Source organism: Euprymna scolopes, chromosome 36 (assembly GCF_053919585.1).
Source record: "Euprymna scolopes isolate OS-2025 chromosome 36, ASM5391958v1, whole genome shotgun sequence".
NCBI classification, from domain to species: Eukaryota; Metazoa; Mollusca; class Cephalopoda; order Sepiida; family Sepiolidae; genus Euprymna; species Euprymna scolopes.
Window position 1 is genome coordinate 66,408,732 of NC_136517.1, and position 18,895 is coordinate 66,427,626.

Below are 18,895 nucleotides of genomic sequence, written 5' to 3' on the forward strand. Positions count from 1 at the left end.
GATTTGTAAACAATCACCGCGCTAACTTGAACAAAGCCAATACAAAAATAAAATAACGATGTTAAAACAATAAAACCAATAGTACTTATGCAGAGAAATTTTTGGAAACCCATTTCTTAACATATGGAGGAGTGGTTGTTTTTCTAACTAGTCTGTACTTTCACCTAACAATTTAATAATGCAAAACAAGTGATTTGTGCCACAAGCATTGAAGAAGGATAACTGAAGTTTTTTTCTCTGCATATGTTTGACTAGGGAAGGGGTTGAGGGAATGACTTCAAATGGATGAATGCGATCAGTACCAAGCAAAGAATGCAACAGAATCGCAAGAAAATATCAATTTTATAAAGAACTATCTTTGATAAGATGCAGCTCTTTCTTTTATTAAAATTAAATTGATGTTGAACATGTGTTTAATTAAATCGCCATGATAAACAAAGTGGTTACCCATGTGGCGGTTGATGCGGTATGGAATTCTGGTTTGATTTAGAGTCATATTGAATCTTTCGATAGCTCAGATGATATCACCTGGGTGAGCTACGTCTACAGGCGAATCACAGTAGTTTCTCAATTAGACTAGTTGAACCTGATCGTTGATCTCTTAATGATTCTTCCGTTCAGCGTCTTTTGTGCCCTACCATTGACTGATTCTTTAGTTCTTCCGCCAAGGCGCATACCTGTCATGCTGCTCCCCATGACGTTACCAGGGCCCATTTACCAGTTCAGGTTCTACATCAGTCTCCCGTTATGAGTGGTCGAACATGATTACCGTAGACAATATCCTCATTCTGCCACGATTTAGGTCTGATGTGAGTATTTCTTTCATCACAGTATAGCCTGTTGAGGCAATCCTATACTGGTGTAACTTCTGCGCGAGCTATGATGTAAGGTTGACATTTGCGGAGATTCAAATACTTTTTATGACCAGCTCTTCCCAGCATTTTTGAAGTAATGAAAAAAAAACAAAAAAAAAAACGTCAGTGACAAGCAAGAGATCCTGAATTTCTACAATGAACTGTCAGCAATAGTGCGCTCAATCCCCAAACATAATTTATTGGCTATCGGAGGTGACATGAATGCACTTATAGGACGGGAAGACAACAAGCATAAGTTCTCTTTCCATGATGGAACAAACCGAAATGGAGAGTATCTATTAACTTTTCTCCTTGAAAACAACCCACAATGCACGAATACCCGTTTTCAGAAAAGACCCGGTAAGCTCTGGACCCACCAATACTCAAATGGAGACAAGGCACAACTGGACTATCTTTTTATGAATAAGAAGTGGATCAATAGCTGTCATAACTGTGAAGCTTATAGCAGTTTCTATGGTGTGTCTACTGATCATAGAATTGTAACCTCTAAGTTGAAGTTAAGCCTACGAGCAAACAAAACTGAAAATTCATCCAGACAGCCCTACAACTGGGCAACGTTGTCACATGACAATCAGATCAAACAAATTCATCTTCGAACTGTGAAACAGATCTGATGCTTTACAAGCACAAGAGCAGGAACCAACTGCTAATACCACCTATGAAAACTTTGTTAGATCGCACCAAGAAGCAGCAAAGAAGTGTATACCTCTGAAGCCCAAGGTAAAGCGAAAAGTACCGTGGGAAAATGATAAAATAATATTAAAACAAGAAAAGTTAAAAAAACATAATCAAAAAGCAACATAAACACCCCACTCGACAGAATACAAAATTAAGGAAGCAGGCGCTTGAAGAGCTTAGTATGATGTACCTATCAGAACAACAGAAATAGGTTCAAGAACAAATAGATTGAATCCAGAATGCAGCAGATAACAAACAATCCTATCTGGCTTGGCAAGTAGTAAATGAAATAGCTTTGGCATGTCGTTTGTGCCCAGATAAGTTAAAGGCAAACACTCCGGAAAATGCATGTTCGAAATGGAAAGCACATTTTGAAAAGCTACTCGGAAACAAACCAGAAGTAACAGACCAACCAATTCAGCCGATTGTTGTACAGGAACTCGATATTGAGAAGGGTGATTTTACAATGGAGGAACTTCTAAATGTACTAAAGAAGACCAAGAATCGTAAAGATGCAGGCTTAGATAACATACCTCCTGAAGTATGGAAGACAGGTGGTTTCAATGACATACTTCTTAATTCATGCAATTCTGTATATAATCAAAAAATTATTAATATATGGAGGGAAGGATGCATACTTCCCTTCCCCAAGAAGGGTGACCTAAGCATACCAAGCAACTACAGAGGAATAACACTCACTCCAATTGCAGCAAAAATCTACAATGCCATGCTTCTCAACCAAAGATCGAAGAAGTGCTCAGGAAGAACCAAAATGGATTTAGAAAGAATCGCTCTACTACAAGTCAAATACTTACTGTTAGGAGACTGATTGAAGAAGTCAAAGCAAAAAACGTTGAGGCAGTCATGATCTTTGTAGATTTCTCCAAAGCATCGACTTTGTACATAGAGGAAAAATGGCCAGCATATTAAAAGCATATGGCATTCCAAATGAAGTCATTAATGCTATCATGATGCTATATGAGCACACTCGAGGAATGGTCAGGTCGCCAGATGGGGACACTGAATTTTTTGACATCTGCACTGGGGTTCTACAAGGAGATACTCTTGCCCCTTTTCTTTTCATTGTCTATCTTGACTTTGTACTTCGCACCTCTGTTGATATACACAACATGCTAGGCTTTACCCTAAATGAATCCAGACACAAACATCATGAATCAGCACACATAACTGATGCAGATTACGCAGACAATATTGCTTTGTTCACGAATAACACTGCTGATGCGCAAACACTTACGCAAGCTAGAAAAGTTTGCATTGCAAATGATATTGGTCTCCACATAAATGCGGATAAGACAAAGTTTATGACTTTCAATGTGAAGGGAGAGATCAGGGCTTTGGTTGGATCAACACTGAAAGAAGTTGCTGAGTTTACATATTTGGGCAGCAACATAGTTTCCACAGAGAGAGATATTGGAATTCGCATCTCAAAAGCATGGATTGCATTGGATGGGCTGCATTCAGTATGAACTTCGAGACTGGCTGAAAAACTGAAAAGGCAGTTCTTCAGGGCAGTGGTAGAGTCTGCCCTTGTTTACGGTGCTACAACCTGGACACTCACCAAAAGATTGGAAAGAAAACTAGACGGCACATACACCCGTATGCTAAGAATATTAAATATATCTTGGCAAAATCATCCCACGAAGCAGCAACTTTATGGCAATCTACCTGCCATATCTAATACCATCAGAGAAAGACGCCTACGATTTGCCGGTCATTGTCTGAGGAGCAAGCATGAATTGGTGAGTGATGTATTGCTATGGACTCAACGACAGGGACGCGCAAGCAGAGGACTACCTAGATCCACGTACATCCAACACGACGCCAACTGTGAACCTGAAGATCTGAGGCAACTAATGGAAGACAGGAAACTCTGGAGAGGAAGAGTCATATTGGTCCGGGCAAGGAGCCCGTCATGATGATGATGATGAGGCATGCAAAATCTACTCTAACTTAACATCTAAATCTGACCCCCAAGATCGCCATGGACATGGAATATGTGCCTACATTGAAGATGGCTTTCCATGTGGTAGGGATATCTCCAGAGAAAACCCTAATTTACCTTATATGTGCTTCCGAGTTGCACTTTCTTACACCACTGCATTTATATTTGCCCTCTATTGCCCCCACAACAGTGGCGTTACTATCTTTAAGAGTATATCTGAGAAAATTGACCACATCCAGGCTAACATTCACATTTGCGGTGACTTCAATGACCATAAATGAGGAATAGCTGACCCATTCAAAAAAGACAGATGATGAGGAGAGGTTCTGTCATGACTTCTCCATTGCCTATGACCTTACTCAGATTGTTCATGAACCCACCCATGTGCCCGATACTACCGGTCAGTATGCAAGCCTTCTAAACCTTTTCCTCACAACTTCCCCTGAGCTATGTCCATGTTCCGCTCTATCTCCTCTGGGATCCTCCGACAACTCGGTTGTAGCACTTAAGACAAAAATGAAATGTAATAAGACTTCAGACGTACCTCTCCACCTTACTGTATATCGATACTCTATGGCTGACTGGGATAGCTTCTGTACATTCAGATCTGATCTACCTTGTTTAAAAAGGATGTGTCCGCTATAGTATTAGACCTGACCGAATGGGTAATTGTAGGCATAGACCGATTCATACCATCAACAAAAATTCCAACAAAAACCTAACAGCCAGCCAGGTCTCTCCCCAGAATGTGCTACTGCCATCGCGCACAGAAATCACTTTTTCCTTTCCATAGCTACCAGCGTAATAGATGTACCAAGACTACAGCTGCTTTCAGGACTGCCAGCAATCATTGTAAAAGAGTAATAAAAACTCAGTCCGTTAAATCCAAAGTAGCTGAGCAACGGCTTGGTTCCCACCAGCTTTGGCAAATAGCAAACAGGATCCTGAACAGAAGCATGCATTCTATCCCAACCATCATCAATGGACCTGAGGTCATCTCGTCAGCATCAGACAAGGCGAAACTATTTGCAAAGAATTTGAAGCTAATTCTACCCTATGCGACAAAGGCCATCAACTCCCTGTATTTCCTCCTATAACAGACAACACGCAATACAATATACGTGAAGTCGCCAAGATAATCAAGAATCTTGATTCCAGTAAAGCAACTGGCGCTGAGGGCATTCCAGTTATAGTGCTGAGAAAGCTTCAACCAGAACTTGTCCCCATACTTACAAAACTGTTTAAACGTTGCGTTAAGGAGAAGTGCTTTCCCACACCCTGGAAAACCTCATCAGTATGCCCTGTATTTAAGAATTCAGGTGAAAAGTCATCTCCCCCTCAGTACCGACCAATAAGTCTCTTGTGTGTCATGAGTAAGTTGTTGGAATCCATATTAATTAGAGAAGTAGTCAACCACCTCAGCAGAAACAACCTTCTTAGTAATATGCAATATGGTTTCCGCTCCGGAAGATCTACAGCAGATGTGCTAACGGTTATAATCTCATGGGATTAGTAAATCTCTTGACAAAGGCATCCTTTCCAGTGCAATTGCTCTTGACATATCAAAGGCCTTCAATAAGGTATGGCAAAAGGGCATACTTCGCAAGATTTCCAGCTACGGTATCACTGGAAATGTTTTCTCAATCATTAAATCATTTCTCTTTGATAGGTTCATAAGAGTAGTGGTTGATGGGCAGAAATCAGAGGCCCACAGTATTAATGCTGGAGTCCCTCAGGGGTCCATCCTGGGCCCAACTCTCTACCTGATCTACATCAATGATCTCCCAAAACACTTAAATCATTCGTTGACATCCATGCTGACGACACGACCATCTATGGCAACACATCAAAGGCTGTAAATGACAAAGTTCTCTCTGATTCTCTCTCTTCTGATCTTGAGCGCATGGTACAGTGGGGGAAGAGGTGGCTGGTTACTTTTAATGCATCTAATAATGCATCTTCATGTTTTGACAAGCTTTTGGGTTTGACCTTTACTCCTGATCTGAAATGAAACACGTATATCAGCTCTGTTGCCAAGGACACTGGGAGGAAGGTGGGATCCTTCTACCGCTCCACAAGATATCTCATTACTGATGCAATTCTCTATCTGTATAACAGCCAAGTATGGAGTAGTGCTGCCACATCTGGGTAGGAGCTGCTTATAACAGCCTATCCTGCCTTGACAGAGTATAAAATAGACTTCATAGCTTAGTGGGGGATGCCCTTTTCTCTTCCCTGCAGCCTCCCTCCCACAGAAGAGACATTGCAAGCCTGTCTTGGTTTTATCGTTATTTTCATGGCAAGTGCTCGTCTGAGCTCCAATCTCTCATCCTCTCTCGCCAATCTTTCATGAAAAACACCCGTCTAGCTGAAACTACTGTCATTAATTTTCCCTATTCTTTATCTGTGCCTAAATCCAAACGTAAATTCCATGAGCAGAGCTTCTTTCTTAGCAGTGCACGACTGTGGAACTCTCTTCCGTTTGCCTGTTTCCCACCCGAGTACAACTTGGATGTCTTCAAGTCCAATATAAACAAATTCCTGACAAACTGCCTTCTTAAGACACTATCAAATCTCCAATACTAATGATTACTACAATACTATCTCATTGATTATTGTACACGCAATGACCCTTATCCCTGAGTGGCTTCCGAGCCTTGATAAGTGGTGACCACCATGCAAAAAAAAAAATAAAATAAAAATTCCAGATCTTTTAATAGTTTTTGTGATATTTTGAAATTATGTTTATAACATTTGATACTGAAATTGACAGTGAAAAGTAGATGTAGAATCCAATTCTATGCTTTCTATGCCAATCTTTTAAAATTAATATTTGAATCATGGATCTAAAAAAGTAGACACACACAAGTTTTTATCATTTAGATAGGATGAAAATCTTGTTTTGATTGACAACCTGAATTGTTCAACAATGGTAAAAAGGATTCCACTAAAGTTAGAAATACAAGAATTAGATTGGACAGCTTTTGAAAGACATAACCTCAAAGCTAAATTTGTAGCTATATCTATTGATATGGTTGATGTTCTGTGATTTGCTTCTTTGGTGATTTCTTCAAATGCACACAGGAACTGGATATTTTTTCAAACAAGTCCCCATTGGCAAGTTGCTGAGGTAGGAATCTTATCAACAGCACACATTACAAGAGCTTTTCATTGTTCTTAATTTTCAGCATATAATATGTTGAATTCCACCATGTGATCACATCTTGAATGAATTTGTTTTTCCAAATTAAACTGATCCTTCAGTTAATTTACTAATTGTTAATAGAAAGCGGTTAAAGTGAGACTAATGATTGTGTTCACAAACTGAGTTACAATGTGTGATAGTTATTCTAAATCACATTCTGACATTAGCAGCCATATTTGTTCCTGAAATCCACAAAACTAAGAAAATGTTATTGTAGATTTTATACTTATCCAGAACATTGTGCAATTCTTCACTTATTATTACACCTGTGTGTGCACCAGAGAATGGAATCACTAAGCACAGCTCTTCGTTGTTAAAAGTCATTTGAAAATCAATAACCTGTTAAACTTAGAAAGGGAGTATTATCTGTTGTAGTTGTCCAAATGTCTATATTTTATGAAATGCTGCTAATTTCAGCAAGGGACAATTGAATTTTTGTTTTACTTTTGTAAATATATCGAAAATTATTTTGGAGTGAAGTACGTGTTTGATGGAACGATGTAATTTGAACAAAGTTTTGCAATAAGCCTATTAAATCCAATGTCAGATGTTACAGAATCTGGTTGAATATCAACAGCAATCATTTCTCTTATCAGATAATGGATCGCTTGTGACCTGTAATCATTAATATCTCAAATTTTCTTTTTGGTAAATATTGATTTTATAGTAGTTTGGTGTTTCACTGGAGGCTTGTAATTACTTGTTCCTAGAATGTCTGTCTCTGAATATTAATTGTGCTTCCTTTACTTATCTACAACTTTTGCTTCTTTTGAATGAACCTTTCTAAGATGATTTTTTTTTTTTTAAGATATTAGTTATTGTAAAAGTTTTTGTTAATTTGCCACCCTTTGATGTGATGGTTTGCCATAACTTACAAGCAGCTATATTCTTATTCTTGGGATTGCCATCAAAATACTTTCAGTAGAAACTGGTTGAAGGTGGTTATTTTAATATTTAGTTAATTTTTTTTTTTTTTTTTTTTTTTTTACATATTTATGTTAGATTCCTAATTAGTAATTCATCTCAATAAAACCAGAAAAATAAACCAGAAAAATTCATCTCAATAAAACTCTAAACCAGAAAAATAAAAATATGTAATGGTAGCAAGATTGCGAAAATGAGGAACTAGAGGCTGACTGATGAAGTATGTTTTATTTTCCGTTCGCATATTGTCACAATTTACTGTGCAATTCCTCAACATAAAAAATCTGAAAGGTGAAGTAATAATTTTCTTTGACAAATGATTTAAAGCATAAAATAATAATTTGATAGGAAGAGAAAGGAGGGAAATTTTCTATATACTTACATCTTATAGAAATCGGAAGGCCTGCAATATAAATGCTGGAGTCCCTCAGGGGTCAATTCTGGGCCCAACTCTCTTCCTGATCTACATCAATGACCTCCCTAAACACATACGTAAATCATTCGTTGACATCTATGCTGATGACACGATCATCTACGGCAACACATCAAAGGCTGTAAATGATAAAATTCTCTCTGATTCTCTCTCCTATGATCTCGAGCGCATGGTTCAGTGGGGGAAGATGTGGCTGGTTACCTTTAATGCATCCAAAACCAAACTCCTATCCTTACATCATCAACGCTCTGATCCCCATCTGGCATCAATTGTGATGGATGGCTCTCGCCTGGGTGAGGCCCCGTGTTTTGACAAGCTTCTGGGTTTGACCTTTACTCCTGATCTGAAATGGAACACTTACATCAAGTCTGTTGCCAAGGTCGCTGGAAAGATGGTGGGATCCTTCTACCGCTCTAGAAGATATCTCACTACTGATGCAATTTTCTATCTATATAAAAGCCAAGTACGTCCAAGGATGGAATACTGTTGCCATATCTGGGCAGGAGCTACTAAAAACAGCCTATCCTGCCTTGACAGAGTACAAAATAGACTTCATGGTTTAGTGGGGGATGCCCTTTTCTCTACCCTGCAACCTCTCTTCCACAGAAGAGACGTTACGAGCCTATCCTTGTTTTATCGTTATTTCCATGGCAGGTGCTCGTCTGAACTCCAATCTCTGGCCCCCCCCCCCTCGTCAATCTTTCACAAAAAACACCAGTCTAGCTGAATCCACTGTGAAAAATTTCCCCCACTCTATATCTGTGCCTAAATCAAAATGTGGATTCCATGAACAAAGCTTCTTTCTTAGAACTGCATGCCTGTGGAACTGTTCCGTCTACCTGCTTCCCACCAGACTACAACTTGGATGTCTTCAAGTCCAACATTAACAAATTCCTAATGAACCGCCCCCCCCTTAAGTAAACACTTTATCAAATCTCCACACTAACGTAATATACTTGCAATAACCCTTATCCCTGAGTGGCTTCCGGGCCTTGATAAGTGGCGATCACTGTAAAAAAAAAAAAAAAAAAAAAACAGAAAGAAAAAGAAAGGTTTGTTTTTATTACTATTAATCATACCTTATACGTAATTTATGTGTATAACATCTCAAATTTACGCATTAATATGGGAGGGGAGACTATTTTCAAATATCTTCCAAAATTTTAAATGGAGTAACTGACTTATACTAAGTAGATATTAATAAGTCACTCATACCTAATATTTTTATTTATTTTTCTAACCTCTTTATCTCTGACCCTTTTATTTTTTACCTTTCCTTTTTTTTTTTTTTTTTTTTTTTTTTTTTTTAAATGGAGAGTAGATAATGTATGTGGATGTGTTATTGGTAGCTCCAGTAACTTCCGCTTCTCCTTATTTGTCCTTCAGTCCTCATTTCCAATAAGCGATTTTTCTGATAAAGGGTGAAGAAAAAGCTGCTGTACTTGCGTGAACAGTAGTCTGAGATGTTGGAAATTTTCTGTTTCTATGTCTATCCTTGTGGTCATGTCACTAGTAAGGGTGCTGGAGGTAAACGTTTCATCTGGGCTGACGTTATCCACCTGATAGTCAGAGAGCCGAACCTTGGATTAGCCACTAAGGAGGCTGTCCTATCAGCAGGTGCAAAGTACTGGGACTGCTGTATTGCCATTTGGTGAATGGATTCTGGACCATGCAGTAGTTTCAGGTAGAGCCTCTCGATGTCATACTAGTGAGTAATTGTTACAGCTTTAACCTTATGCCTACAAAGAAAAAAAAAAAATTCCCGTCTTTTCTCTTACTTTCCATCTCTAACCAAGTCTGTTGACCTGTTCCACAAATCCCAAAACCTCAACATGAATTATCTCCAGAAAAAAAAACACAAACAAACCTAGAACCCCATCCTCCAACGTAGACCCCTACTCCCATGTCTCCTTCAACATCAGGGGTCTACGTTTCAACCTTCCAGAGGCTGAAACCCAATTGCAAGAGAGGAAACCGGACATACTGTTCCTAAGCGAAACTGGCATAGGCCGACCACTTCCCTAGAAGAGTTCATAATTAATGGATACTCTAACTTAACAGCTAAATCTGACCCCCAAGATCGCCATGCGCATGGAATATGTGCCTATATTAAAGATTTTCGTGTAGAAGGGATATCTCCAGAGAAGACCCTAATTTACCTTATATGTGCTTCGAGGTTGCACTTGCTTACACCACTTTATTTATGCTTGATAATAAATACCAGGAATCCTGACAAGCAAACAAAGAAATGTAGTTTTTTACCTTGTTTCCACCTTAACATTTAAAATGATTACTTCTATAGGTTTTAAGGTAATAACGAATATCACATTTAAATTTTCTGCAAATAAGTAGTTTTCTGGATATTAAGCAATGTCATTTCTTATGTTATTGCTGGTGGCCATCTTGGTATGCGCGAGCGCGCAAACGTAAACCCGAGAAACTATGCGCAAATGCACATACCAAGATAGCCACCAGCAATAACATAAGAAATGACATTGCTTAATATCCAGAAATCTCCTTACTTGGGGAAAATTTAAAAGTAAAATTCGTTTTCAGCATACCCAAAAATCTTAAAAGGTAATCATTTTAAAGAAAAATGTTAAGGTGGAAACAAGGTAAAAATTTACAAAATGCATCACAATGAAATTCATTATCAAACCGCCTAATTATTATCATTATTATTATTTAAATATCCACAGTTAAAAACAAAACGGGTTTGTTTTACAGATTCGAAAAAAATAAATTAAGTTTCACAACATATTTTATTTAATTGTTAGGTGAAAGTACAGAATAGGTAACAAAATACTCTTCCTTCCCATGTTAAGAATGGGTTTCTAAATAATAACATTATTTCAGTATGGTAGCATAAGTGCACAAGTACCTCCTATTTGTTATATTTTTTTTACCACTAAAAACAATTCTACCTTAAGTACAAGTAAGAAATTATAAATACAATGATAACAGAAACGCATGTACTTCATACATTTTGTTGTTTTTTAATGCTTTTTGTACATGTATACTAAAAGCATTAAAAACAAAATAGTATTGTTTGGAAATCAAATTTGAAAAACTTGAAAATAATTTTCTTTAAATTGACAAACTCAGAAGAAAAAATAAAATTGATTTTTCTGCTTTCGTTTTGAAAGCAGAAAATTTTTTAAGAGAATACAAACGAAGTGGACTCGATAGCAATTCCTCGTTAAGCAGACTTGAATTTCTATAAAAGCTAACATTTTAAAGAAATTTCCGCACAATTATCAAATATTTACATATACATGAAAATAATTCTGAAACTATTATCTATATGAAAATGGATGATATATACCGATTTATGGCATCAATTTTGAAATATTCTTCGTCAACTTTGCTCGGTCGTAACTTTGCTTCCTGTGATTGTAAAAATATAATCAAAGTCCAGTAGAGATGGACTTCTATGTTTATATAACCTGTAAAATTTCAGCCATATCCAATCAAATTTGATCCTGCACATATGTATCCAAACGTAACGTATGAAATGTAAACATTGAAAAAACAGTTTCCCTTTTTGCTGTCATCACTTTTACCGTTTTTTCATTTTTAATTTGGAGCATAAAAACATTTGAACACATAAAAGAAAAATAAATTATCATTGGAAAGCTTATTCTATTCTCTTTCCAGCAATGTAATTCTTTTAAAAATTGACCTACAAATAAAAGATATGACTTGTTGAAGCAAATTACATATGATGATGTCCACGAAATAGAGCATACGCTTTTAATGCTACTTAGTGATGACCGGAAATTAAAAAAAGTTAACGAATTCATAGGCAAATATTTTTGCTACTCAATATAATTTTTTAAAATGACAATAGTTTTAATTGCTGTCACTTTTTTTGTTTTACTTAGGATGCGCTGCACCCTTTTTCTATCTCCTGTACATGTTACATTAGATTTAAATCAATCATTGCTGTTGGTCAGTCAGGTTAGGGATAAGTATATTAAAGCTGTGATATCACAAAATTATTTTTCCTCAACAAAAACCTTTGGAAGAATAAAAAACAAACTTGACAGTAAGTATAAACTGCTCTTACCTCACACCGAGTGGCAAGTTTGGTCATTTCCAGGTCTGCACTATTCAGCTGCTCCCTATTTTCAGCAGCTTCTCCTTGGAGTTCTGTAAAACGCAGCTGCAAATTGTTGTATTCTGATTTTATGCGCTTGTAATCTGTGATCAGTTCATGATGCTCTTTCTCTAGCCGGCCATGACCAGACTGCAAATTGTCAAATTGGTTCCTCAGCTGATTGTACTCCATCTGCAAATTGCTGAGTGACTTCGACTCGACCTTCAGTTGTTCCCGTTCTTTTTCTAGCATCTCTTGCAGCTTGTTCACATCATTCTTATCTCGCAACAAAATGGACAGTTGGTCTTGCAGGTCTTTCATCTCGTTGCGTGTTGACTTGTGGATTGATTTCTGTGATCCGTGTTCTAAGAGAAGAGATTCGTACTCTGCTGTCAAATCGTTATGCAGTTTCTGCAGACTCTCGTGATCAGAAACTAGGCTATCAAAACGGCCATGTATGTCATCAATTTTTTGTAGTTGCCGTTCATTCTCAATTTCTATATTGTTCAACTGGGTTTGAAGGTTAGAGTTTTGAGTTAGTAATGAAGTACACTGAGTCTGAAGAGTTTTATTTTCCACCTGGAATTTGGCCTGTTGTAAGTGCAGGGAATGGTTTTGTTCATGCAAGGTGTTCAGCTGAAGATGTCGTTTCTGATTCTCATCTCTTGCCTTCTCAAGTTGATCAGTCGCAATCTGTAGCTGACCTTGCAAGTTTTTGTTCTGGGCAATAAAAGTTGCATTCTGAAAGAAAGAAAAAAGAAAAGATATAAGAAAAGCCTTATCTAGAAAACAATATTTACATTTCTGCTGTTCTCTCATATAGATCACAAAGTATCATATTCACAAATATCAGTCACCTGCTATGTTTTAGACTCTAAACATTAAATTATTCAGAAAGGTTTCTTAAAAAGAATCTACATTTTATATAGTGCTGTATTCTCTAAAATTTAATTTTATACATTGTTGTGTCTTAATGAGCATCTCAAATCTTATTTTGTGCAAACTGTTCTTTCTGCAATTCCAGTCATTGCCAGTGTTGGCAAGGAAAATACAATGATATAATTAATTCTGAATTCTGGGGCCATAACTGCCACCAACATTAGTTCAACTGAATTTATTGTTTGGGTAAGTTAATTTACAAGGTAGAACAATAAATTTTTCACCTTAAAAATATAACACTACAGCTTTATTTTAAACCTTTTATTGAAAAAAATTAATTCAGGTAACTTGATTATGTAGGAGAGCTGACATCTATTCGACCTCAATCACCACTGATACGGATCTGGAACTGATAGCATGCCTTTTTCACAAGTGCTGGCTGGAGTAAGGTGAATACTCAGTGGATAACGGTGATCATGCTAACTTTAGTGTTGTGGGAGGTCATGTTGGTGATGTTCTCAACATATGACCAAACAAAGTAGTTAATCGGGTTTAGGTCAGAGAAGGAGGGTGGCCAGTGACAGAAGGGTAAAAACTTGTAACACTCTTAAAGCCTGGGTCTCTCTGGACATGTAGACTGGTGGCAAGTCCTACTGCTACACTCAGGGTCTGCCAGCAGCCACCTGATTGCACCAGGGGGATCACCACACTATTCAACATTTTGTTTTTGATTTTCAAGCCGATTTCGAAGAGGTGAGGTGGCATGATGTGGTCCTCACTTGATACGACACCAAACACAATAACTGGCTGGAAACTTTATTCATCTTTGTCCTCAAGCATTGAACCATGGGATTTGCATTTTGAAGGTGCTGGCAATGGTCTTGTTGTCATAACTTGGATTAGTAGAGAGCATGAGTTGTACGGTGGCACATCTCCAATCTCACTCATTGAACATTGTGTCACTTTCAGACATGATAGGTTCCTATTGCTCTGTGGATTTGTACACAACTGGTTAACTAGTGAATGTTCTGCAACAAAAGAAAACTGGTTTACATCAAACAGAAATGAAATTATGTCTTTTCTATGGCAACAATTCTATCGTTTCACTCTGTATTTCCGAGTAGATACACTTCTATCAGAAAAACCTTTTAAATAAATTATATCAGAAAAACCTTTTAAATAAATTATATCAGAAAAACCTTTTAAATAAATTATATCAGAAAAACCTTTTAAATAAATTATATCAGAAAAACCTTTTAAATAAATTATATCAGAAAAACCTTTTAAATAAATTATATCAGAAAAACCTTTTAAATAAATTATATCAGAAAAACCTTTTAAATAAATTATATCAGAAAAACCTTTTAAATAAATTATATCAGAAAAACCTTTTAAATAAATTATATCAGAAAAACCTTTTAAATAAATTATATCAGAAAAACCTTTTAAATAAATTATATCAGAAAAACCTTTTAAATAAATTATATCAGAAAAACCTTTTAAATAAATTATATCAGAAAAACCTTTTAAATAAATTATATCAGAAAAACCTTTTAAATAAATTATATCAGAAAAACCTTTTAAATAAATTATATCAGAAAAACCTTTTAAATAAATTATATCAGAAAAACCTTTTAAATAAATTATATCAGAAAAACCTTTTAAATAAATTATATCAGAAAAACCTTTTAAATAAATTATATCAGAAAAACCTTTTAAATAAATTATATCAGAAAAACCTTTTAAATAAATTATATCAGAAAAACCTTTTAAATAAATTATATCAGAAAAACCTTTTAAATAAATTATATCAGAAAAACCTTTTAAATAAATTATATCAGAAAAACCTTTTAAATAAAGAACCCATGGTTTATTCAAGTAAAACGTTTGTAACAACATGAACTGTAGCTTTATTAAGGTGTTGACATTTAATAAATATCCACACCTTAATGAAGTTACAGTTCAAGTTACATCTTAAAAAAGGTGTAAAAATCTATTGACAATTAAATATAATAAATGCTGGAAAATTAGTAAAAATAGATAAAAACATGAATGTTGGCCTTTTTGGTCTATTTTGTCTTCTGTCAGTGAAGAAGTCCGAGGCTGGAGTTATTTTTATTTTTGCTTCAATCCAGAGTTATCCTATCTTGGAAGCTTAATTTACCTAACATTAAAAACTTGTCCAACTTATTAATTTACCTAACATTAAAAACTTGTCCAACTTATTAATTTACCTAACATTAAAAACTTGTCCAACTTATTAATTTACCTAACATTAAAAACTTGTCCAACTTATTAATTTACCTAACATTAAAAACTTGTCCAACTTATTAATTTACTGTTGTGGGGAATCACCCTCCAAATGGACTGTTCTATTCATTATATAAACCATAGACCTTTTGATCCCAGGTGTGGATTAAACACTAGAGCGTCCCTCGCCTGCTCGGTGACGTTTACTACTCTTTTCAATTGTAATCTTTTTACGTTGTTGTTCCAGTTGTTGTTTAAACTCTATTCCGTTGTTCTGTTTTCTTTGTGGCTTATTGCAAGCCATAACACTGGCCACATTGGATTCGGAGAACGTACTCACGTTTAAAAACTGTTCTAAAAAACTAAACACTGACGACATTGGACTCAAGGAGCATACTAAAATCAAACCAGTAACGGCATTGAATAAAAAAAAAAAAAAAAAAATACTTGCGTTGAAATAGTATTCTAAAATACTAACAACGTCGGACTCAAACGTTATCAAGATTAAGGAAGCGTCTAATATAACACTTGCAACTGAAAGGTTCATGGTAACTTAAAAAAAAAAAAATGCAGATCATTACGGGAAAAAAAAAAAAAAAAAAAAAAAAAGAGTTGAAAAGAAGAAAGTTCGTCACGACTTTCAAAGATAGAGCTGTACTTTTGCAAAAAGAAAAAGGTTTGTCGCGACTTAGAAATGTAAATTTTTATACTTTTGGAAAAGAATTCGTCACTTGTGGTTTTCGCTGCTAAAATTGGGCGTTATTTTTTTTTTCTCTCCGGAGAAAAATATACACTTGATTTTTTCTTTTTTTCTTTAGACAATGAACCTTTTATATATTTATGTTTTTTTTTTCTGTTCGTTTTATTGTCTAGAGGAAGAAATAAGAAAGAATAAAACGGTTTTGTAAAATTCAGCAATTGCTCATGCTGACAAAGCAAAATGGACGAAATGTCAAATATGAACTGAGGAACAGCAAAAGAAAGTTCAAAAACAGTTAGCCGAACATCAATTATGAACAGAGGAATTGCTTACAGAAATTAAGAATAATGCGAACGCCGAAAGCAATTCAGCATTTTCTCAGAATACAATATGGACCGCGATAGACAATTGTAAGTACGAGGAAGAGGAAAAATCATTTGCAGTGTATTTTCGGCGTTATGAAGATTTTTTTTAATATTGACTGCAGCAACTGGTCTGATCAAAAGAAAACCAGACTTCTACTACGAAAACTGGAAACGGCTGAGCATAAATTCGTGGATTACATCTTGCCTCGGAAAAGAGCAGATTTATCATTCAATGAGACGGTAAATTTGTTAACAGAACTTTTCTCGATGAAAATGTCTTTTCCATAAGCGTTGGAGATGTTTGAATGTGATAAAAGACGATAATGACGATTTTGCCACCTACGCAGCTGTAGTGAAATAACACTGATGACTTTAAGTTGTCTGAACTAACAGCAGACAATTTTTAATGTCCTGTGTTTTCACAAGGGTTAACCTTAGGAAAAGATGCGGAAATCAAGCGCAGAGTCCTTACAAAATTAGAAAATGAACTGAACTAAACACGTCAAAAATTGACTGAGGATTGTCAAAAAGTAGAAATTATAAAAAAGATGCCAGAAATATCGAAGCAGGTATTGCGAATATAAAAAAAGTAACTAAGAAAAAACCGTCGAAATGGTACACAGACACTACCCACCGAAATTCAGAAAAACTAAAAGCACAGAGCGTTTGTTTTAGATGTGGTGGAATACATTGAGTAAGGGATTGCCCATTTTTAACAAAAAGATGCCATTTATGCAATAAGACCGGTCATAAAAGTTCACACTGTAAAAACTCAGAATAGAAACCATGTATGTCAAATCAGAACTAAGGAAGTCGTAGATGAAAATCTACGCAAATATGTAACGGTTAACATTTTCGGCAAGGCTATTAAATTCCAATTAGACAGTGGATCGGATCTTTTAATAATAAATCTCAAAATGTGGAAAATATTACGAAAGCCGACTATGTTAAAAACTAACAGAACGGCGACGGCCGTTAATGGTACAAATATTCATTTTGAAGGTGAATTAATTACAAATGTCACTTTATGGAGGAAAACAAAAAAACTAAGATTGTATGTGCTAAAAAATAGTGAGAACCTGTTCGTTTCTTACTAGTAATACACACGGACGAAAAAAAACGCTTTGGATAATTACAGATTTCAAGGTAGTTCTACTAAAATAGCCATATTTTTCAAACCAAAGCATTTCAAGTCTTCAAATTATTACTTGTTTTGTTCGAAAATGAATATACTTTCAAATGAATTAATAAATATGGATGTACATTATATATTTTAAGAGTTTTAAGCAAATAAAGTGATAAAAATGTGAACGTCATAAAATGGCGTTTTCGGTAAGGTTTTGTAAGGTTTTGTAATGACCCCCCCTGTTTTCTAAAGGTCCGTACCGTGATTGTATGAAGAATTTCGTCATGAAATTTGGGAACCAATCAGAAGAGGTGTTAATCTTAATACTGTCAAGTGTCCGAAATATTTTTGACCATTTCTGTTTTTGTTGTGTTAAAAATAAGACTTTAATAGTATCGAACATTTTGAAAAAAAATTTAATCGGACACCTACTACTAAATAAATCATTCTTTTTACTATCTTTATCAATTAGAAGTATTATTTTATGTTGAGTAGGACCGTGGTAATTGATAATAATTTAAAAGGACCTACCTGAAAAAAATGTTTATTTTTCGAGTTTGGTCAAATTAAGTTAGTATTAGTAGCAGCAGCGCTGCAGCAGTTGTAGTATTAGCCATAGCACAGTATAAACAACACGCGTTCTTTAATTTTTATTCACGAACGAATTAAGAAAAGCATGAAAATATGAATATAAATGGTCTGATATGTTTAATTAGAGAATGTTATCAGAATAACATTAGTTTAGAATTATTCGGTTTTCAGAATGTATAATAACAATCCCAACCAATTCGGCATTATGAATCCATTATAATTTCTCACATTTCTGGTCAAATTTAAAAACATGGTTAAAAAACAAAGTAAACTTTTGTAGATATATAGCTTGCATGCACTTTTATTCATTGCATTAGTTTTGAACAGCGAATTAAAACAATGTTTTACTGCGAACAGCCACAAATGTTTTTTTTCAAAATCAAAAGATGTATGAAAATCTCGTTTGTACTACTATACAAATAGATTTGAAAAAGTTGTCAAAAAACAAATATATAACAAATAAATGTTATCAAAGGCAAGATAAGTTACTTTTCTACCTAACTGGATATGTTTTTAGTGTTTATATTTAATGTAAAATGTTTATTCAGCTTGAAAAACATAGTTTACCGATGTATTCAAAAATTTAAAATGGCGGCCGACTCTTTCTTTGAGGCGGTAAGTTTGGGAAAATGGGTTATAAATAAACAAAAAATAGACAAAATACTGTTAGAAACTATTCGGCGGGTTTTTAACAGTATTTTATCTAGTTTTTTATTTTTAACTCATTTTCCCAAACTTACCGTGTGAAAGAGATAGTCGGTTGCCATTTTTAACTTTCCAATACATCGGTAAGCACTGTATGGTTTT

General features: G+C 35.3%; 1 protein-coding gene across 15 annotated transcripts in view; it reads right to left on the reverse strand.

The window, feature by feature from the left end:
• LOC145260561 (protein Daple-like) overlaps positions 1-18,895 on the reverse strand; it is a 322,031-nt gene that overhangs the window by 155,162 nt on the left and 147,974 nt on the right. For all 15 annotated transcript variants that reach the window (XR_013864328.1, XR_013864325.1, XR_013864323.1 and 12 more), the window contains one exon: positions 12,148-12,918. Coding sequence is in view for 7 of the 15 variants with exons in the window: in XM_080118815.1 (XP_079974941.1) it covers positions 12,148-12,918 (771 nt within the window). In the remaining 8 variants the exon portion in view is untranslated. The remainder of the gene's footprint in view (positions 1-12,147; positions 12,919-18,895) is intronic.